The following is a 24246-nucleotide window of genomic DNA, read 5'->3' on the forward strand; positions in this document are numbered from 1 at the left end:
CAATTTATCATTTTCAGTATTATACAGCATACCTTGTTTGGCTTCCAACTCCTCTTGGGTAAGCTGAGGTTTTTTCTCTTCAGCAGCAGTACAGAGAGTGGCGAGTGTTGGATTATTATTTGAAGAGTTGCTAGCATTCTCCTGGCCTTCCTTGCCCTCTTCCTCCTCCTCATCACTGTCATCATCTAGTTTAACACGGTTTTTCTCCAAGGGGAGGAGATCATTTTCTTTGGCCTTGATTGCAAAGCTTATTGGAGCAAATGATGCTGTTGGATAAAGGAACAACACTTTTACATATCACTAGCACTACTGTGGAAAGCAGGTTAAATTCTTCTGCTTAATTAAGTTAATCTGCAGATTAACTTCTGAAAGATGAAACATGTCTCCCCCATTTTTACAATCCTCTCGCTCAAAACACAGTGTGCTGTTAGCAGTACACTCTACTCTGGGGAAAGGGAAAATAGCTGATCCTCCCCCCAAAATGTTTTCTAGCTGCTTCTATAAATTGCTCAGCCTTCTCATTAGAGATGCATTTACATGTTGTTTTCAGTATTCATCACAAAAAAAAGTTAAATAGAACTACATTTAATTTTTATATCTAGTCCAAAATAAAAGACCTCATTGTTTATATAATCTCTTCCTTGCAAAACTTAGTATGCAGCATTTGAGTGCTTAAGACCAGCATATGCTAATGTTTTCTACACTCATATAATTCTATTGTTTAAGGTTACGTATGATTTATACATTGTGTGCTCCAGATGAAATAAGGAGAACTTTAAAAATACATTCATGAAGTTTGTAGCCTGAAAATGCTTGGGACATCTAGATTTGTAGTATTAGGCTGTGCTTTTTTACTTTACATCTTAAAACCCTTGCTGCGTGGGGTAAAAATACATTCCTCCTCTGCATTTCATACAACTTGACACCTTAAAACTGAAGCAAATAAGTGGTTACCAAATTTCAATCTCATTACTAAAATGGCCTGTATAAGGCAATAACTATACTACACCACTGTTAAATCATTACGTGCTTTTTTCACCATATGGCTAAATAAGCAATGCACACATTTGTAATACAGCCTTCATTAGCTGTATACCTTACAAACTTAGCAAAAAGCTGTGCAAAATTTGCTATCTATGCATAAGGCTGCACGTTTGTCACAGAGGCCATGGATTCTGTGACTTCTGCAGCAGCCCAGTGCGGCTGGCCCGGGAGCCACCTGGGCAGCCTTGGGCAGCCTCTGGGCCAGTCGCACTGGCTGCTGCTGTGGCAGTCTCGGCCCTCCCCACCCCCCAGTAGCAGGAGTTTGGGTGTGAGGGAGCTCAGGGCTGAGGATTGGGGTGCAGGGCGGTGCTTACCGGGGGGGAGGGGGGCTCAACTTCCTGGAAGGGCGACAGCAACTCCCCTCCCTCAGCTCCTAGCTCCTCGTGCTGCCTCTGCCTGCAGGCACCAGGGCTTAATATTTTGTGCATGAATCAAAGTATTTTGTATCTATAATTCTACTTACTATGTCTACAATTCTAGGGACTCTATACGCAGGTTAAATTTAGTGTGTGACCAAATGGCGGAATGTATTGGTACAGCTGTGCCACTGTAAAATTGTAAGCGTAGACATAGCCTTAGTTTTCCTAAGGGGGTATGTAGTGCAGTCCAGGACTCTCTCTTGGAATACATCTATACTGCAATTGGGAACATGCTTCCCAGCATGGGCAGACAGACATAGTTTAGCTGTGCTCAAGCTAGTGCATTAAAAATAGCAGTGGAGTGGAGGTGACTGTGGCTCCCTAAAAGACCAAGGGATCTAGGTTCCCAGAGGGAGCTCAAAAAGCTCTGGGAGTGAAGCAGTGCTAGAAGAGGGAAGGGGACAGGTCAATAGGAATAATTACCTGGAGCCTCTGGAAGAAAGGGGATTGTCTGCATGGGTCCATTACTCACTACCTGTTAAAAGACCTTGGTATGGAGATGGAAGGTGTTCACTGCCATACATTGTGTCTCTTCCCTCTAGCCCCCAGAAGGTTCTAAGGTTTGGGTCTGATATCTGCCCTTTGGCATCTAGTGGAAGAGAAATTTTCAAAAGCCCAGTTCTTCCAAAGACGATTTTGTAAGGTCTTCAATTAACCCAATAAAAAAAGGACTTCAGATTTCTGAAGACATCTGTGGTTCATGATCTGCTCTCTACTCTCGGATTAAGATTTTTTCTTTAAGGACACTAGATGTCATTGACAGAAGTTTAGTTGTTCTATTTGCCCATTTGTTTAGCATAAATCATGCGGAGGTTCACGGATCCTGTCTAAACAAGATTACTAAATTGTACATTAGAAATAATTCATATGTTAAACAATTTAAGAGTCATGTCAACAAAACAAAGAACAATTATGACCTACTGTGTTTTTATCATTGCAGCAAGCTGCAAAAAGAGGGGGAAAATAATTTTTTGCTTTCCCAATAAATCAAGTAAATAGATGCCAACAACACAGGAAACAGGCCCTTCAAAGGAAATATATCTACCACACAGACTTGGTGCATTTCAACTCCATTAGCTGACTTTGCAAGGTTGGTCTTAAAACATATTTTCCCCATTGTTCTCAAACCGCTAAAATTTCACATACAGAAAATTCATCTAGCATTAAATAGACCTCGCCTTCAGCAAGACTTTTTCTTCCAGCAAATGGAGATAAGTAATTGTGGAAAGTGACCTCTATATACTTCCAATATTTGCAGTTTCAACTAGACTACAGCATTTTCCAGATGAAATAATCAGGCAGAAGTCTTAAAGATTCCATTTTATCCACAACATTTTGCCCAATGTTTTCAATTATTAGTTTAAACAAAACAGACTTATGTCCTGACATTTTTAAATTAGTTAGCAATGGCAAAAATAAGGTTCCACTAAGTTAAAACACTCACCATATAAAAATACAGGCTAGTGTTGAATAACTCAATTTTCTAAAAATTCTATGCTATTTATGGTCAAAGAGTAGACATCTGAAAGAGACTAATCCTGAGAGATACAAACTGTTTCAATCATTAGAAATTTTGAGGCTAGTTGCAGTTTCTTATTGTTCATAAAACAATTCAGTACAGTTTCTTGTACAGAAAAAGTTGGTAATATATAACAGATATCAATGGTGGGGAGGGAAGAGAACATTCCATAAGGGTAGTCTTCTTTTTGCCAATGCACAAACCATCCACAAATTTGAGTTACTTTTGCAGGCACAAATCAGGTAGTTAGAAGCACATGAAGTCAGATGTAGGCCTGGTCTACACTACAAACTTAGGTCGACATAAGCCACATTAAGTCGATCTAATACCGTATGTGTCTACACTACTGAGTCCCTTCCGACGACCTAAGTGGCCTGTAAAGTCAACTTCTGTACTCCACCTCCGTGAGGTGCAGCACTTGATTTGACATCCATGGACTGACACGACTGCATTGTCTAATTTGAATAAATTGGCCTCCAGGAGGTGTCCCACATTGCTCCGCTGTGACCACTCTGGAAAGCGCATTCAACTCCACTGCACGTTAGCCAGGTACACAGGAAACAGCTCCTCCCCTGTTAAGCCCCAGGAACTTTTGAATTTTCATTTCCTGTTTGACCAATATGGAGAGCTCACCAGCACAGCTGATCACAGAGACTCAAGCCCGCAAACGCGCTCCAGCATGGAGTACACAGAAGGTGGTAGATCTTATTGCTGTGTGGGGAGAAGAGTCTGTGCAGGTAGAACTCTGATCCAGAAGAAGAAATGCTGACATCTATGCTAAGATCGGGGCACGGGAGAGAAGGGCTGCACCAGGGACATGCTGAAGCTCCTTTATTTTCATGCAGCACTGCTGCAAGTGTACCAGAAGACAAGGGAGACAAACAGGCTTTCTGATTCTGCCCCACAAACATGCCGCTTTTATGAGGACCTGCATGTGAATCTTGGCGACAATCCTACCACTATCCCAAAATGCTCTTTGGACATCTCCCAAGAGCCTTGGCGACTTGCTCAGCTTATGGTTGAATGGGTCCTTACTGCAGTTCAGGCTGCCTGTGTACAGCTTCATGAACCATGGGAGCAAGGAGGGGGCTGAGTTCCCAGAATAGCGATTGGCATTTCAACATCACCAGTGGTTATTTTGCAATCTCGAAAGAAAGTACCTGCTTGCAGCTTTTTGAATAGACCTGTGTTCCTAAAGATGTACACGTCCTGTCCTGCACCTTTCACTGACATCAACATTGGATGGTCAGGAAACGGCCCCTGTGATACACTAGAACTGCAACACCATTGAGAAGTACCCCTTTCAGTTTATGTACCCTTTGGCAAGGGGATCTTGATCCCAAAATAGACAGAATGTATATCACTATCGCCCCACCACAGTGGGGCGATATCCATGGCAAAACTATTCACTATGTCCTGCATGTTACCCAGAGCCACTACCCTTCTTAACAGAAGTCTGCTGATGGCCCTGCAAACTTGGATCACAACAGATCCCACGACAGATTTACCCACTCCAAATAGATGCCCCACTGACTGGTAGCAGTCTGGCGTTGCAAGCTTCCGCAGAGCTATTGCCACTCACTTCTCCACTGTCAGAGCAGCTCTCATTTTAGTACTGCTGCAATTCAAAGCTGGGGAAAGCTTCACAGTTCCTGGAAAGTGGCCTTATGAATTTGAAAATTCTGCAGCCATTGCTCATCATCCCATAACTGCATAACGATGTCCCACCAGTCAGTGCTTGTTTCACTGTTTCAAGGTGATGCATTACTGTCGCCAGCAACTGCGAATTGCTTTGTTCTATGTCTTCCAGCAGGGCTGCTTGCGTGGCATCATACTGGTCTGTGCGGCAGCTCCTGTGTTGGCTGTGTAGATAGTGAAGGATAAGGCGCAAGGCATTTGTAATGCTCACAAACAGTGTACAGCTGAGCGGGGTCCATGCTTATCATACTATGGCGTCTGCGCGCGTAACCCAGGCTTATGAAAAAGGGTTGGGTTGTTTGCTGTTGATTTCAGGGAGGTAAATGCATCATGGGAGGCTAACTCCATGTTCCCATAACGACCCGTGCCAATGTTTTGGTCCCATAAGGCATTGCAAGCCCAACCCAAAATTCCACTTGGCTATGTACACTGTGGGATAGCTACCCACAGTGCAGTACTTCGTGCGTCAACGCAAGCCCTACTAGTGAGGTTGAACTCTGCTGACACAAAGAGTGTAGTGTGGACACCCAAGATCAACTTGCTTAAAACAGAGACTCAATGTTGACTTACATGAAGTTGACTTAACTTTGTAGTGTAGACATGGCCTTAAACCTAGCATTAGTTTTGAAAACAAAGGCCCACAAATATGGAAGCTAGGACTTTGCCCATCTGAAAATTTATACCATGATTTCTAAACTTAAGAGTGAGCCAGAACATATTTGTTAACATTTAGAAATTATACTTTGTGCAAGTGCAGTACGGATATGTAAAATTATAAACATCCACAAATATTAAGTAACTGGTCTATAAATATCAGCTCATTTTACATACTAGTTTTCAGCCATATAAAATTCTGCTTTCTCTAACTTTTTGACATTCAAGTTACTATCCTCTTGGGTTTCAAACTCAAAGTTTGACACACTGACATATGAAAGTAATCAAATCATTCAGTTCGGTGCTTTCGGATGCCTTTACACTGAAGTCCTTTCCTTGCTAATTATAGATTTGTTTTTAATGTATACCTACAAAAGACTTCATCTTCCAACTGTCTCAACATACCTTTCACCAATTTACCATCACTGATAGTTTTACTGACAGGTGAATCCTTTTTAATTCCCGGAGCACTCATCTCAGATGTATCTTCAGAAGTGTGATCATCCAGAAACTGAGTTTCACCCTGTGTGTCAGAAGCAGTATCTGCTGGAACATCATCTGGTAAAGATACAACCTTTTCAAAAGAGAAATTCAAAATGTTAATGACCACAGTTAATTGCTGAAAGTAACAATGTATGACATGCGATCCATTTACAAAACACAGCATAAAGTTGACTATCCAAATGGCTTCATCCTCTGATACAACATTTTAAAGACAAGGTCATTGTTTTCTACAAAATGACGAAGTGTTGCAAAAGGAACAGAATATACTCTTTTGTTTGACCTTATGTATAGCTTTCATGACTCCAGCATCTTTCCTCTGGGTAAGGACACATGCAACTACTTTTACTATTGTTGCTTTATTTATTTCTTTGAAAGATTTATTAAAATTAACTTTTATTTTAGTCTTCTTCCTCAATCCACTCCTACCCTATTAACTAACCCGCACAGGAAAAGCCTAGGAAATCAAGTACTCTGAAGATCAACAAGCCTGAGCACTGTTTAAAGAGGGAGAGAAAAGTGCAAGTTCTAGCACATCCATCACTGAAAATGCTCTACCACAAGTTGGCTGTGATGGTAAAAAGATCTACTTTGGAAACCCCAAGGTTAGAAATATTTTGAGGAATTGTGAATCCACCTCCCATTTACAACTCTAGGAGACATGTCTGCTGAGGTCATCAGTCATGGTGTTCTGTATATGCAGAACATAAGAAGCTGAAATGACTATGTCTCAATTCCAGGGAGAGAGAGATTGAGCGCACCCCACTGACTACTGATGAAACACAAAGGCCACATTGTCATGATCTTGACAGATTTGGCTGTGATCAGGGGAAGAAAGTGGAAGGGAGCATAGAAGGGAGGTGACTTCTTGTCTCAGCAACTGATTGTGAGATGGGTCCCTGAACAAGGGACAGAGAAGAGGGAATATGAGAAAGGAATGGAGGTGAAAAACAGAATAACCAGATATTATGACCTCCAATATCCATATATCAGATGATGTTCTTCCCCATGAAGACTGAAAACAAGAAAGTGTCCCGGGGAGGGAAGGTAGGTTGAAGAATGGTATCAAGCAGAGGGTTCAGACTCTTGACCAAACCATCAAATGCAAAACGTTTAGACAACATGGGTGGCTCAGATGAATTGGTGGCGGCAGCAGCTTTTTTGAATAGCTTGTCGCTTAGCTGGTGTTTCAGGTGGTCTATGGAAATTAGAAAAGTGAACTGGGTGAGATCTCTATGCTGTTTGAGACCTGCTACATTCTCTTTTATCTACAGGTGTAAAAAAAAAAAATCTGAGGGACCGATGAATGGCCCTCAAATCCTTCAAGATGTCAAGTGAGCCATCTGTACATTCTGAAAACTAGTGACCATCAAAGGGAAGGTCCTCTACAGTACCTCCCTAATGAAGATGGACAACTGGAGCGAAGATGCTTTCGCATCATGATCGCAGTGGAAACGGTCCCGGCTGCAGTACAGGCTACATCTAAGGAGGCCTGCAATAGTGTTTTCGCTAATAGTTGCACTTCATGGTCTTCAATTGTTCATGCTGATTCTCTGGCAAGAGTTCAATAAAGCTGTTAAACTCATTGTAATTCAGAGAATCATATTTTGACATAAGCGCTTGATGATTCACTGTTCTGAACTGTAACATTACAGAGGAATAACTCTTATGACCAAAGAAGTCAAGCTTAATATTGTGTCGCCTACCATGTTCATTAACCTGCATCGACTACCTGGGAATTCGATGTTAGATGTGAAAATAAAACTCTGAATCCTGAGCTGACACTGTTTTTTGCCAGCGAGTTTACAAGTTGGAGGTAATGTAGGTAGAGTCTGCTCGATGGTATTGGCAGGCTCTAGCAAAGTTTTATTGACAGGAAGGGCCCTATGTACAGAGGTATGTAAAACATCCAATTTACGAAAGGAATCCTGGACCTCTACTAAGGGATCCGAAGCACATCAGCCAAGAAAGGTGGTGGGGGCATTGCAATGTCAGACGATGACGAGATATTAGTATGAGGTGTCACCTCCTTAGGGGAAGGGCCCTACCAAATTCAAAGTCCATTTTCATCAATTTCAGGGCCAGAGGATATTAAAATTAGTCAATTTAATGTTTTCAGATGTTTACATCTGAATATTGAATGTTGTAACCATGGGGTCCCCCACCCAAAGAAAGGTCATGGTGGGTCACAAAGCTGTTGTAGGGGAGTTGCGTGATTGCCACCCTCACTTCTGTGCTGCCTTCAGAGCTGGACTCTGAAGAAGCAGCTGCTGAGCTTCTGCAGCTGGGGCTGATCCCCCACCCCATGCTGCTGGGAGCACCCCAGCCAGGAGCTCCAAGCTGCTCGTCCTGGTTGGTCTAGGAAGGGACAAGACTTCCTCTTCCGATGCATGGCCACTCTCAGGGGGAAATCAGACCCATCTTCGGCTACCTCCCCCAGCGCTCAGTTACCGGGACCCAGAGGTAGACAGGGCACGAAGTGTGCTCAGAAGCTGATGTACAAGAAAATTCTTGGATCCAGGGTCAGAAGCTGGTCTTAGGGCTTGATTTGTCATCAAGAGCTCGAATTTTATTTCCTTGCTCTCACAAGATCTACTTTTGAACGAGGAGCAGATCTTATATTTTGCTGGTATATGGGATCTCCCAAACACTGAAGATCCAAAAACGTCCACCTCTAACTGGGATAGCTTCTTCATAGAAAAGACAACTTTTAATGCCTGAGGATCTTGGCATACCCCCGATGACAAAAAGTCCAAAATAACCCCTCAAATGATGAAACACAAACAGAGGGGAAATGACAACCCAGAACTAAACTATATACAACTATCTAAACTATGCTAAGTAAACGTGAAGCTGGCAGTCTCAACCCTCTGTATCAGACTGAAGGCAGTTGAGAAGAAACTAAAGATGATTTGCCTATGCAATCCCATATATCCATAGTATGGGTCACTTGCACAGGGGAAATGGATACTACCACCAAAAGACTCTTATCAAAAATGCAGGGGATGCATTCATCACTGAAGTGGAGCACCCATAGGGACAATATTCAGAAGAACATGAGCTTTTTGATTTGAGTCTCTCACTCTCTAGAAGTCACCAGAGAGCTCTGAACCAAAAAAGCTTCCCAATGAAAATCACCACAACTAATACATCTCAGCTTTGATGAAACTGCACATTTCAACAAAATTGAATTTAACTGAAAATATCCTCACCAGCTTTCTTAAATGTAAACAAATTATAGCAATTTCTCAATAGATATGCAGTAGCAGACCTAGTGCCTAATATGTACAAAAACTTAAACAGGTTGATGCCTGTTCTATTCCACTTAGTTTTCATGCAGTTTCAGTTTATTTACCTCTATTAGTTATCAGATTCTCTCTCCAAGTAAAAGTGAGTTTTCCAGAAAATTATGGAAATATTTCATTCAAGTTACTGTTTACAATATTATAAAATGAAAGCTGAAGGTAAACATTTGACAGTACCATAAAATAGCAGTATTAACATTTTTATGATGACAAAATATAATTTTTTGCATTTTCTAAATATAAAAAAAGCTGAAGGATAAAAATAATTTGATTTTATATTGACATTTCAGAAATGGAAGATCTGCAAATTCAGTTTCTCTTTTATCTGATACAGTTAGTGATATTATTAGAATTTATGTTGGTTTATGGCATGCAGCTCCATGAGATAAATCAGGTGTAAATAACTTTATACCTGTTGCAAGAATAAAGAAAAAATACAGCTAGAGATATGACCTTAGATTATTTGTTAAGAATGCCTTCCCATGAAGTAGAGAAGGGTAGAATTAATTATTCAGGGAAGACAACTGATTTGAGACAGAACTGATTGGTGAATGAAGGAATTTAAATACACATGGTCTTTAGGAAAGCTGAGAACAAAGGTCATTTTAAATGTTAATGTAACAGGCACTGGGGAAAGTTTCCAAACTTTGGCTCCTCTCATCATACTGGAGTGATTTGGAAGACTTGACAGGCGGATGCTTGATTTCCACCTTCCAATGAACTAGACCAATCCCTTTATCTCAAACTCTAATGGAATCTAGAGGCTGTTACTGCATTAAAACAGCTGCATTACTTAGTATGGGGGAAAAAGGCTTGGATTCATTCTTTGCTTATTTATTCATAAAAATCCCCAAAAACACTCATGGAGGGGGAACTTCCATTATCTATCTTGTTGCCAATTACTTGTCCCTGAATTTTGTAGACCTAACAGCTATTCAGTTTGCTTAACCACTGACAATGACTGGAATAAGATGTAACATCCTGAGACTGAGTTGGCATTACAGTCAGTACATGCCAAGTTGACGGATTTAAGATAAGGGAGCCTACAGTCCACACTGTAGAACTGTGTTACATTTGGTGCTTAGGTCAATCCGTGGTTATTCCTGTTCTATAGGACTATAAAGCCAAACCTAAAAACTGTTGACCAAGTAAGAAGTTATTTGTACCATTTTATTTTTAAATAGTAAAACTCAGTCAATATTTTTCACTCTAATACTAATCCTGTAAGAGTCTGAGAACTGAAAAAGCAACACAGTACAAGTTCATGTAACTTATTTCAAATCAAACACCTTTAAGGTTTTCCCATTTCAGGTTTCCACGTTTGGTTTTAAGTTTAGACTAGAAAACAACTGTAAGGTAAACATTAGCAAAGAAAACCCAATAATTTTATATACATTGATTTAAAAGTCTGATAATACACAGTTGTAGCATTATCCAAGGTAACTGAATAAAGTCTGAAATTAATATAAATTTTGATCTGTCATGATTATTGATATTCTGACTTGTAAGTAAAAATATATTTCTCAAATGATATCTAAACTACTTAAAAAATTTGTTAGGTCTCACAATACTAAATAGGCAGGTCAAGTCTTCATAATTTATCAGTTTGAATAGCAACACAAACTTTGTAATTTACTTTTGCTCACACCTTGAATGAAATTAATACCAAGTGTTTAGCATTCTCTTGTTGTCCTACTGCAATAAATAGAGTGAGAAATCAGATCAACATATTTTTCTTCACCAGTTCCAGAGAAGCTACCCAGGAACACTAGAGAAATGGAAGAAAAAACCCAAGTACACATAACCTAAAATGTCTCAACTTCCACACGTATTTAGTTTGTTAGAATGATAGGCAAGGGCTTTATAACCTGTTTCCTCTGAATACAGATGTTCAAAGATAGCAAATTAATGTGACTCATTAACTATGCAAGGTGGTCAAAAACGTTTCATACCAAGTCTGTTGTTGAAGCAGACTTATTTTGTTCATGTACATTGCCTCTTTGTTGACCCTTTCACTTAAACAGTGTGCTTTACTATATAATACAAGGATACAGGACAAATTATATATGAAAATCCACCTAACCTTTTGGAAAAAGGGAAAAACATTTTTGAGAGAGCTAAACTTTTCAATACAAAAATCAATTAAAGTGGAAAAAACGTGTTTTCTCTAAGTATTTCTTTGAAAGAATGGATGCATGTTGCGTAAGATTTTCCCTCAACTAGAGAAACTGCAGTCGAATATTTTATCGATTTTTTTTTAAACATTTCATCAATTATAGTACAACTACTATAAAACATAAGCTCTTCGCTGATTTAACAGAACAGAAACTAGATTTCCGTGTCTTAATTGTAAGGTATTACCTAAAACCCATTCCCTCACTCTTCAATAAATACGTAAATTAGAATCACTATACAAGTCAATTTACGAACAACTTTGCATAGGTGATACTCAACATATAACTTATTTGTTATACATATAATCCTTCATGCTGTCCAATAGACTGAATTTTATATTAACAACTCTGCCCAAAATGGCTATAATATGATGGAGCTCGAAATCTTCCAGCCATTTCAAGAGTAGTCTGATTAGCTGCACTATATATCAGTAACGCTGCTGGTAATAACCAGATATAATGTCTCTTGCTTCTTTTGAATTTAAAGTAAATCTAATTAACTTAATAACCACAAACAATGCATTAAAACGTATGAAAAAATGTGAGTGAATATAGAGGCAAGGCTGTCACAATTCTTAAATCATTCTGCTGTTCCTGGTTAATTCTGAATATATCAGATATTAAATTACACATACAAAGCCACAAATTACACATACAAATTGCCTGCAATGCCTAAGTAATATGGGATGATTTAAAAGAATAATGGTTTTCCATGAATTTGTTTTGCCAGTAGCATTACTTCAGCTATTTCTTTAAGGAGGTAGAGTTTCAAAATTAATGCCCAGAGCTGCCCTCCCTCCAATTTGTATTATTCTTGGTCTCAAGCTCCTTGGGGGGCCTTCAGGAGAATCTATGAAGACCATTTACAGTGATCAGAATGAAAGATCATGCCACTTCTAACATACAACATCCTGTTTAGTAATTCTTAATTTGTATTTATACATTCTTTGACAAAGATCGGGGGGAGCTAGTTAGTGACTTTAAACTACTCCAAGCTGCTCCCGCTGCTATAGGGAAAACAATTTATTTCCCTATCATCAGCAGCACTACATCATTACCACTTCTTGCTCTGAAGCCCCCTGAAGGGAGAAGAAGAGGGGTGAGGTTGTTACTAACCAGAAGTGGGTTAAGGAGTGAACTCCTTGCTTTTAACAATAATTCAGGGCAGACTGGAAGTATTCACAAAACCATCTCTCAAGAAGAGGGCTGGTTTTCATGCACTCCTGGGCCCTCTTCCATAATAGCAATGGCAGCATCAGAAGCATCTCTTCTTCCTCCCATCACTGGCTTGAAATCTCCTTTGTTCATTAGTTTTTGCCATAACTCCCACAAAAGTTACTGGGATGCAAAAAAGAGAGAAGGCAGGTAGGAGGGGAGATAAGGGAAACCACCCGAGTGGCTCCTTGCTTGATTCTGGGAGGAGACATCTGTGTAGGGTCACAGCACATAAGCTGGGACTTTGCTTGTTGTCAGGCCTCCCATCTGACAGCCTCCTGTCTGAGTCTCAAAGATCACCCAGCCCTTCCCCTCAATCAGAAAGTGAACACAGGGTTATTAAGAAACCAACTCAGTGTAAAAAGTAACTCATAAATGGAAATTAAAAACACAGATTGGGGCTTGATTATTTAAGAGCTTTCCACATAAGAGCACAATTGTTCTGGCTGTGTGCAACACTAAGCTAACAATGCATGTGAAATAATTAGCTACAGACTTCAATAAGGAGAGTGAAACAGGAATCCTCTTTCTTACTATAGATATTTTGAGCTGCCATTGGTATTTGTGAACTAAACTGTGTGAACGAAACTCCCTAGATGCTTTGAAATCCTCAACAGGGATGATACTATTAGAAGTACAAGTGGCTTTATTGTCATAAGATTCAATTATTCTGGTATGGGAAAATGCCATGGTAAGAAATATATATTGAGTGAAGGCTATTTGGAGTATTCTCCATAAAAAAAAAAAGCTGAAAGACTTAAGGGTCTGAGAATTACATAAGCAAAAACAAACTATTTCAATAACTCTTCCCTAATAGATTGTTCTGAATGTACTTATTGTTTAAAGATTTTAGATGTTAAGGAGGGACCCATTCCATATTTTATATCTCAGCTATCAGAGGTTTTCATCCCTCCCTCCCTCTGCAGCCATTCATTGGCCAAGCATGAACTAATCTATGAACAGTTTAGAGTGATAAAATATAACAAAATAGCATTGAGGACTTGATCCTGTACCTACTGAAGTCAATGGTAAAAGTTGATTTGAAATGATGCAGAAGCAGGCATCAAAGGCTTTATATTTGGTTATATGAATAAAGTATGCAAAGAAAATACTGCTATCTGTAATATTAAAAGCACAAATAGCTTTCATCTTTTAGAAAAGTAAGGGAATAATTTGCACAACTACACAGGGAAAAGTTTGCATAGTTACACAAAATCTCAAGGAACTTAATCAATCATGTTCTGTTGGCTTCTTCGTTATACTCATCACCAGGTCTGAAAGTTACAATACTTCAACTTTAAATGGGAATCCTTAATATCACTTTTCTTTGACACATCATTTCCTCAATTTTTTTTTAATAAATGCTTATTAATCTAGGCAACTAATATAGAATGTAAGCCCCCTGAAGAATAGCTGGATATTAAAGAAACTTTTACATAAAATTATTAGTTTCTATTAAAATCTTGTAGTTTTAAAAGTCTATGAATAATTTACAAATAAATTGTATTCAAAAGCACTTCACTACTGAAATCCAGTACAAGTTAAAATACTACACAAGATAAAATCTTACTAAGTAGAATAACTCATACAATTTCCTAGAAAATTGTTTCAATTTCACAAATTTTCTGGAGTACAGAAATTATGCCTTATAAATACTAGCATACACTAACTCAGGGATCAGCAACCTTTGGCACGCGACCCACCAGGAAAAGTCACCAGCGGGCCAGGCCGGTTTGTTTACCTGCCGTGTCCACAGATTCAGCCGATTGCGGCTCCCACTGGCTATGGTTCACTACTCCAGGCCAATGGGGGCTGCAGGATGTGCTGGCTGCCCTTCCCATAGCCCACATTGGCCTAGGATGGCAAACCATGGCCAGTGGGAGCTGCAATTGGCCGAACCTGTGGGATGTTACAGGTAAACAAACCGGCCCGGCCAGCCAGCTGCTTTCCCTGGTGTGCTGCGTGCCAAAAGTTGCCAATCCCTGAGCTAGCTAATAAATTAAACTAGACTATGTTAGAACTATATTAAGAATTTGATATACATCCATGAAAAGGAGGAAACTGCTAGTAAAGAGCGACACTGCCCATTACTCACCATTAGCTGCAGATCGTCAAACTGTGAATGGTTTTATGTACTAATTATATGCCAAAGTTAATTGTTTAAACCAAAACTACTGTGCAGCACATTCATTCCTACAAAATCTACTAATTTAAGAGCAGCCTACACAGTGTAATGGAAAGTTTGTTAGTAAGAATAGTACTTAGCTGCAATACTGCCACTCTACAGCCAAAGCTCACATACCCTTGAATTTGCACTGTAAACTCTCTAAAGTCGTTTAAAATAGAAATGCATATATTTAATCCTTACAGGTGCTTCACCGAGTTATGTGCAAAGTTACTGTCAGTTTAAGAGAGGATTCTGGTTAGAAGATATCTGAAGACAAAGTTCTGAAAGATTCTATAGCAGTTGTGGATGGCTAATGAGAGAAAAAAAACAGGCATCTGTTGAGAGTCATGAGACCAAACTGCTCAGCCAGATGCTCTAAAGAAAGGGTTTGGGTTTAATTACTGCTCTGTAATTCATTTATATGGATGTCATCACTGCTTCTAGGAAGGGTCCTCCTGCTGCTGCCATTGCTCTACTGACAGCTTACTAAGAGCCTGACAGGCAAAGTCGTTTTTGACAGGGTAGTTTGGTAAGAGCAATTTAAAAGTCCCTTTTAGAAGCACTTTTAACATGCTGCTCTGTCCTATTATATCCATAGCCTGTGAGAATACTGAACCTGCTTATGTGGCAATTTGCTACTTAGCCAAAAAGCTTCATAAATCCACAAAAACTGTAATTTTCTTGCCTTCTTCCACTCTGCTTCTCTATCTTCAATCATGTGTGTTCTGTGCTTTCTCCAAAAGCAGAAATTCAGTGGGATGCAGAAAGAAGCATGTCTTCTCAATTCAGAACAGTCAGGACAGCTGCCAGATTACACTGACCTTCTCAGTTAAAGTTTCTCTGAAAGGTAGTGGATCAGAAAAACAAAGAGCTGCCTTAGGGACAGCAGGCTGAGACATGCAGGAGGAGGTAAGTGCTACTGCCATGCTCCTAAGCCTCACGGGAGCAGAGTGTCACTCTGGGTTTTGGATCTCCACATAGCAGCTGCGTAATTTGTGAGGAAAATAGAAAGGAGCATAAACACTGGCAAATGAAGTGTAAAAATACGATTAGGAAGGCCAAAAAAGAATTTGAGGAACAGTTAGCCAAAGACTCAAAAAGTAATAGCAATTTTTTTTTTTTTTTTTAAAGTACATCAGAAGCAGGAAGCCTGCTAAACAACCAGTGGGGCCACTGGACGATCGAGGTGCTAAAGGAGCACTCAAGGACGGTAAGGCCATTGCGGAGAAACTAAATGAATTCTTTGCATCGGTCTTCACAGCTGAGGACGTGAGGGAGATTCCCAAAACCGAGCCATTCTTTCTAGGTAACAGATCTGAGGAACTGTCCCAGATTGAGGTATCATTAGAGGAGATTTTGGAACAAATTGATAAATTAAACAACAATATGTCACCAGGACCAGATGGTAGTCACCCAAGAGTTCTGAAGGAACTCAAATGTGAAATTGCAGAACTGCTAACTGTAGTCTATAACCTATCATTTAAATCAGCTTCTGTACCAGTTGATTGGAGGATAGCTAATGTGACTCCAATTTTTAAAAAGGGCTCCAGAGGTGATCCTGGCAATTACAGGCCTGTAAGCCTGACTTCAGTATCGGGAAAACTGGTTGAAACTATAATAAAGAACAATATTGTCAGACATATAGATGAACATTAATTTGTTGAGGAAGAGTCAACCAAAGGGAAATCATGCCTCACCAATCTACTAGAATTCTTTGAGGGGGGTCAACAAGCAAGTGGACCAAAGGGATCCAGTGAATATAGTGTACTTAGATTTTCAGAAAGCCTTTTGACAAGTTCCCTCACCAAAGGGTCTTACGCAAAGTAAGCTGTCACAGGATAAGAGGGAAGGTGGTCTCGTGGATTGGTAACTATGGCACCTGCCACTGGCCACAGTCAGACAGGATACTGGGCTAGATGGTCTGGTCAGACCCTTGGTCTGACCCAGTGGGGCCGTTCTTATGTTCTTGTTAGACTCCCGTATGTGGAGCTCTAAAGGTTCTCAGAATGTTTAACTTTTCACATTATCATCGAAAACATTGTTTGCTTATGATATACTAGAATAAAGGTACAAATCTGATTACACTTTCTGGATTTATGTTACATGAAATAAAAGGCATCCAAGTCCCTCCCCAACACAAACGCTCTCTACAGGAATCAGTTTTACATATTCCTCTCTGAATACAGAATACAAAAGAGAACAAAATTATCTACCTTCCCCACCATCTGCCCTATCATAAACACACCTGAGAGTTGTCACTGCTCTCTTTTTGAAGGAAGAATTGTTTCTTAAATTCATAGTAGGGATTATATTGGTGCCATGGTTGCAGGAACTCAAACCTGTTAAGAGAGAAGGAAAAAGTAATTTGTGAAATATACACATGAACACAACAAATGCAAACAATCATTTACCATCTCACTACCTTAGGCACAGGAACAATATTTGGTATTCTGAAATATAATAGCTTATGCCTAAATTCCCAGGGGATATATGCATTCAGAAGAACAGCTTCTGGATTCCGAGTTTTAGCATTCATGTTTTAGCATTAACTTTAAGTAGTCCCTTGAATTTTAACATAAAAAATTACCAAATACCTTCCTTAAAACACTTTTCTTCAGAAATGCATGCATTGCCAATAAAATAAACAATTCAGCTGATTTTTTTTTTTCAAGAATATAAAATGAAAGTTAAGAGAAGACTTTCTCACCTCAGATCATTCTTGGCACGAACACTGGTTTCAAACTTAATTCCATTCCTAGCAACATATTCAGCCAGCTTGTCAATAACAGGTTGGATATCTGGAGGTGGAGGGATAATGGCAACCACTGGCGCAATAGTGCTGCAAACATCAGAAGTCCATTATTTATACATAGGCGATATGAACACATTTCTATTTAAATTATTGTTTTACCAAAAATTTTATACAGGAGTTCACTCTTTGGGTTGCCACGTACTTCTACAGATTAAATATTTGCTTTCAAGCAAAAATTTCATTTTGATAAACCATAAATTACGAAAAACCATACATTCAATGAATCATTTTGGTTCCCCTAATCTCATAAAAATGAGATATTCTGCACCAATGTTATCTGAGGAATCTCTGGAAACAATCACAAATACGGTGATTAATAAAAGTGTTACAAAACATTTTACAATGGTTTATATAATAGTGGTGCACATAATCCAAGCTGCTTTAAACGAAAACAGTTGTTACAAGTGCCTAAACTAATCACAAGCAATCTCACTTGATATACTTTTAATGTCACATAGCTAAATTAAACATGCCTCAGATAGGGATCAATTTCATGCAGGAAAAGAACATTTAATATTTTAAATGGAATTTATGTGTGGTAATAATTATATTTTTAAGAATTTATAATGCATTTGTAGTGTGTCCCTGACCACATCTGAGTCCAAACTATAAACTAACCATCACCCCTACATACTGTCAAGAGGCATTCCATTACATTGGTGAAACTAAAATTAAACCTTCATTGCTTAAAAAAATATATTTTTTTTACACTGAATATAGGAACTATACATGTAACATGAAAGTATGGTACCTTGCAGCAGGTGTAGTAGATGTCAACCCACTATTGGAATCAGTTGCATCTGGGGGAGGCGGAGGAGTAGTACCAGGAGGTGGGGGCATTGATGTTACTCCTGTAGTGCTTGATACAGTCATCCCTGCAGGCAGTGCACTGTAATAGGTAGCAACATCTATTCCTGGTGGTGGAGGTGCCAGGCAATAGGTTCCATCAGGTAGCATATAGTAACTGTAATACATGGCTGCGACTGTTGCTATAAAGAAATAATAAAAAAAAAAACCCTCAAACATTTGTTTTAAGAACAGTTCAGGAAGTCTGAAGAAAAAACACATGCTAAAAAAAAAATCGATTTTCTGCTAACGTAACTAGAATGTCACTGATTCACATTTCAAATCAAGTAATGTTTTATTCCTTTTCTTACAACAGAAAATAGATATGGTTCACATCAACACAGCTAGGTTAAATGAGGCAGACGTATTGAAGGTGGTATAGGAGCACATCCAAGGCCAAATGGAAACCAAGTAGGCATGAGCAGTGAAGTGAACCACTAAAGGCACATGAAAAGAATGCTAACATGCAATTTTTCTTCGTGAAAGTGAATACTTAAGTATTAGCTAAATTAAAACCATGTGTACACTGTAAATATTAGGAAAAATAATTTGTATTTTATACTCAAAATCAGCTTCTTTAATTTGAGGAAAGAAAATTAGAACATTAATCTGTGAGGTACTATTAGAGTAAAATTAATTTGAATACAGAAAAGTTCTAGCAAAGGTTTACTTAATTCTAAATACTTTTAGAAAAAAGATTAATGAATCTTTCCAGGTTATCCAAGACAAGTAAAATGATAGTTTACATAAATTGCCAAAAATCCAGGTTGCCTGGTTAAGCTATTTCCCCCTTTTTAATATTAAAGATATAGCTGCATTACAAACTTTCGGACTTAAAGTTACAATTTAATCTGTACCCAGTCATGTAGAATAAGAAACAATTTTCCCAATTAATTAGCTTTAAAACTATACATTCATGCATAAAACCTGAAACATTAAAGTTTGCAAGGGTTTTTGGTTTTAGCTGGAACATGCCTTACAGAGGAATGTCTATTTAGAATACTTCAGCAGTAGCTGTAGCCTCACTGTCATGGGCTGCAAAAGCCTGCATAATTCACATGCACTACTGGCACAACAAAATTAAGATTTTACCCTCAAGAGACAAAATACACAAAATTCACAGCTATTAATGTGTTATTCTATTAATTATAGATGTATGAATCCTTCATTTATGAAACACCAGCTGAACATGCCACTGGTGTTCAGTTATGAACAGCATAATTTTCAGTTGTGAAAATAAACTGGTCTCATCCGATTGCCAGTGGATTTCTCTCTACAGCAGAGAGGACAAACTCCAAAAGTTCAGAGATGTTTAGACCTGGAGAGAGGGTTTAAGCTTATCTCAAGTCTCTATCCATAGCAAATTACATGATGGCTTGGGTGAAGGGCAGGTCTCGAAAGGCTCAGGACTAGAAAAGCAGTGACACTGTACACTAAGCTTGACGTGCATTGATAGACCTGTGTAGAAAGCTTGAGTGGCCCATACTTGTAAAGCCAGGTCTTTAAATAATTCACTTTCATGAGCCCTGTATTTCATCCATATTTAAAATCTAACAGCCAAATATTCTCAAAAGAGAACTGCAGGGGTAAACATGGCAAATCAAAATGCAATCAGCATAATGAAACAATATAGGAATGGTAATAGCTGAGCTAGACTTGTATCTCAGATCAAAGAGGTTATCTTCTAAGTAACAGAAAAGAGAACAAGGGCTTCAAGTTGAGCGAGATGCCTATAGGTAAACGCACATGGGATCAGAATGAGGAACCTTCAATTCAGCAGGCCTCCCCCATTCCCATCTTTGACAACAGGAAACCCCCACACAGTTGATTTCACTTCCATTCAGAGAGCGTATCAGGCTCCTCAAACACTGCCCCGTGCCTGTGAAGGAGAACTGCCCTAGTTCTTCTATAAGGTGGTATTCCAAAAATGCAGGAGAAACTACCACCATCTAGCTCAATAGGGTTTTAATTCATTTAATTTAATGTCATTCCGTGAGGTTCTTGATTTTACCTCTGAAAATTGCAATGTCTAGTTTTTGGAATTCTACAATCCTTTCCCTCTCGTTTACCCCAAACTTTACTCATGATATACGCAACACAGTAAGAATGACACACCTTTTAGCTATAGCTGGTTATATTGCTTAACAGATTTAGAAATCAAGGAAATTCAGTGCAATGATTTCACATTCCCAAAGTTCAAAATTTTAGTTTAATCTTTATCTGACTTTAAACATGCATTCTATCAATTACTATGCAGCAGTATTTTTTATAATTTAAACAAGACTGGAACAGAAAAAAAAAATCCATGCAACAATTTCAAATGCAACTTAGTAAAAACTTTTCAAAATACAAATAGGATTGTGTGTAAATTTTTAGAACTTGATACAGATTTGAAAATTATGACCAACCTTTAACATCCAATACTTTGTATTTGGAAAGACTGGTGCATTTCTTGATTGTCTAATTATCTGAATTCTCCTATCCATCCGTAAGAGAATGTCTGATTTAGTAGAGAGCCTATCACATCTCCAAATATTCCCTTACAGTAAAAAATAGCATGAGAAAAAAGATTCACCTTCAGCATCTTCAAATGCACTGAATTTATTAGCACTAAATCACCACAGAAGAACTTCACTTCTATAGATGAGCAAAAGGTTGACTACCTGGCCATCGTGTTTAGAAGATTTTGAGACAACAACAATCTACAGGAAAATTTATAGCTGTCACTGCTTTGCTTCTGAGGGATGTGATTCTAAAATTTATCATCGAATTCATGAATATGTCTTGAAGAAAAACTAATTGTACCGCACTGCTATTTACTAAGCTAAATTACTGATACACAATATAAAAACCCTGTCTGTACAGATATAGCCAAACAGATTCAATGCTTATACAAGAAAGGACATAACTGTAACAAAATCCCCCAATTAGTCCTATCACCACCTTTTTAACATATAACTTTTAAGCACAAGCATATATAATATATTCTCCACCATAATAAAGATGTCATTTTGATGGAAAAAATTATAACACAAAAATGTTCCTTTTTTCCCCCCCTCTACATTTACAGAAAAGCCACTGCTACATTCTGATTTTGTTAAGTGGCAATTATGACAGCTGGATCCTGGAAGTACCAAAAACCAATCAGAAATGTTTTCAGTCTCCTCAAATCACTACCCACTCTTGAGAACGTAGGCCACAAGGAATCTGCTCAAGGCAATGAATTTACCAAACACCTAGCTACGCTTTTATTAAAGACTTGAGCCTGACTGCTGCCATCAAAATGAATTTCCAGATTTGGATTCAAGTGTTTTGGATGCTGATTCAGTCCTCTCTAGAAACATCAAACACTAGTCACAGATACAACCCATCCTAAAATTACCTTGATGTTACTGTGTAGATAGCATGAAACAGTCATGTCATCCTCCATGATATATTCAGATTTATGAAATGGACTGCAGAAGACATCCATAGATTATCTTGGATATCACATAAATAACCAGAAAGAATACTCAAGTTGGACATCATCTGAATTTCTAATGTTAAAAAAAAACCCTCAATATTCCCTCCCCCTTACTCCCCCAATAAGAAAAATTTGCAAGGGCTTTTTTTATGCATCATAAAGTAGAAAGACAGGTGTTCAATTTCTTACCACTGAGTTGCGAAAGCAGACAAATTTCCCTCAAATTTCTAGCCTTTACTTTGCCCTACCTAAATATTTTATACCCATCTACTTATTACAAAGCAAACATTTTAAATGAAGATTAGCACAACTCTACAATGGATCCTCTACACATGAAGGGGCACATCTCCCTTTCACTTCAGTGAAACCTGTATCCTCTTATGCCAGAGCTTAATTTGGTCCAATGACCGTATCAATTAATACTGTACAAGAACTATGAATGATTTTAATATAGGTTTTGTGGGAATCTGAATTTTTCCAACTACTACATGCGGCAAGGTCTCAGAATGTAACTAATTAGTAGCTAATGCCCCCAAAAAGTCATTAACAGCCTACGGATTTGCTGTTTAAATGCTGCTTGTGTAGGATTGGCTCAGCTTGCTAAGACATTTATGTAAAAGGTTCTTTACTAAGTGATGGCATCAACAAGCTGAAGGTTTTTCAGCTTCCAAAAGCAGACAAAAATCTAGACAAAATACAACTCGTGAACTTTAAGCAATAATATAGAAGTACAGTTTGTGTGTTGCTTTAAAATGTTTCAAGTGTTTTGTAACCACCTGGGACAAACATCAATCCTTAACTGACTTAAATTAATGCTTTGCATGAGCGCAGGGCTGTTGAAAGTTGTCAACTGCAAGATCAGGGTCTGAAAGAATAACCACCAAGAGTTCACTATAAACCCCTTGAAAAAAAATGCACCACTATGGCTTTAGTTATAAAATCTTAATCAAGAAAACAATAGTCATGTCTTAACAGGCTTTAACATCACTATGATGTTACAGTAACCCAAATAACCTGAGTTAACAGGGCAATCATCAGAATGTACTACTAGGATACTGCCAAAAACAGCGGTTAATGAGTTAAGAAAAACTAACACACAACTAAATACCATGCCATGAAGAGACACCCAAGAGATCATTTTATGGTCAGAATATGAAGATTAAGAGCCCTTTGTAACTTAATTCTAGGTAGTGCAACAATTTATGCTATGCTTATTCTTATATGTAATCCTGTTTTCAGATTAAAACTATCCACTTCAACAATATCTTGCAACAGCAAGTTCCACAAGTTAATTTTATATTGATATAGTTTCACCATATCCCTTCGTAGTCTTCTATTTATCACAGAAATGCATAATGCTTCCTCTTCAGTTATACAGTTTATACCATTCTATTTTATCTCCTCCTACTGCTCTGCATTCTAACTTGACCTCACTTTTAAAGTCTCTCTTAGGAGAGAATCACCTTTTGCTGGATCTTTTTTATTTCTATGCTATTTTGAGATAGAGGAAAAAGCCATTTTGTAAGAAAAGTTAATATGAAGTGCAATCATCCAAAATTACTATTGAGACCTTGCTATTTTCTTTTTTAATTGGTAGTTTTATTTCTTCCAAGTTGATTTATAAATACAAATAATTTCAATTAAAATTAATCAATAGCTGCAATAAAAAAACCTTATACTACTATTCAAATGTAAGCTTTATGTCCTTTTTGAACAATTTACCAGATAATTTTTACTACCAAGAAAGCCTAAGTTACATTATGATCACTAAAAAACACTTCAGACATTATTTAAACCTGGGTAAGTGCTTTACTTTGATAAAAGCTTGAAGCCATCTAGACAGCAACTTTGTGCATTTGGTCTATTGAAAAGCAGACTGGAAGATGGAGTCAATTATCATATACTACCCATGGTTAGAGCTGCTTTCTTTAAAATGTATACAATAAATCAAAGAGGGAAACCAAGGATAATGAGCTGAGTATTTAATAAGGCTTATTGGCAATGAAATGCTGCACGACTGCATTTCCAGTAAGTATTTCTTATGAAGCTACCCTAAAAGAAGCTCAAAGTGAAAGCAAATTACTAACTAATTCTTCTCCAAAGCCATATTTTTGGAGGTTGGGGGTGGGGAGAACAAAAAAACCCCAAGCAAACCCCCAAACCCATAACCAAAATAAAACCAAAATGAAAACAAAGAACCTTATGCAGTGTTTCACACTGGGATTCCTTCAGCAAAATCAATACTCAATCCTCTTCAAAACAGTTCAAAAGCCTAGCACAAACAAGATGGTACACAATAACAAACAGCGTTTATGTGTAAGATAGTTACACATGCTGCATGCTCAAAGGTAGACTATTTTGCAGTTTCACTCTAATACACTGAACAACCTTTTAAAAAAGTTCCCCACCTTGTAAACTTGGCAGATCCT

At 38.3% G+C, this 24246-nt stretch overlaps 1 protein-coding gene across 13 annotated transcripts in view; it reads right to left on the bottom strand.

The window, feature by feature from the left end:
* LOC119843876 (splicing factor SWAP) overlaps window positions 1–24246 on the bottom strand; it is a 92733-nt gene that overhangs the window by 45199 nt on the left and 23288 nt on the right. For all 13 annotated transcript variants that reach the window (XM_038373796.2, XM_038373794.2, XM_038373802.2 and 10 more), the window contains 5 exons: window positions 18260–18497; window positions 17404–17535; window positions 16942–17035; window positions 5740–5908; window positions 33–266 (listed from right to left, as the gene is read on the bottom strand). In XM_038373796.2, coding sequence (XP_038229724.1) covers window positions 33–266; window positions 5740–5908; window positions 16942–17035; window positions 17404–17535; window positions 18260–18497 — 867 coding nt within the window. The remainder of the gene's footprint in view (window positions 1–32; window positions 267–5739; window positions 5909–16941; window positions 17036–17403; window positions 17536–18259; window positions 18498–24246) is intronic.

Source organism: Dermochelys coriacea, chromosome 15, assembly GCF_009764565.3.
Source record: "Dermochelys coriacea isolate rDerCor1 chromosome 15, rDerCor1.pri.v4, whole genome shotgun sequence".
In the NCBI taxonomy this organism is placed as follows: Eukaryota; Metazoa; Chordata; order Testudines; family Dermochelyidae; genus Dermochelys; species Dermochelys coriacea.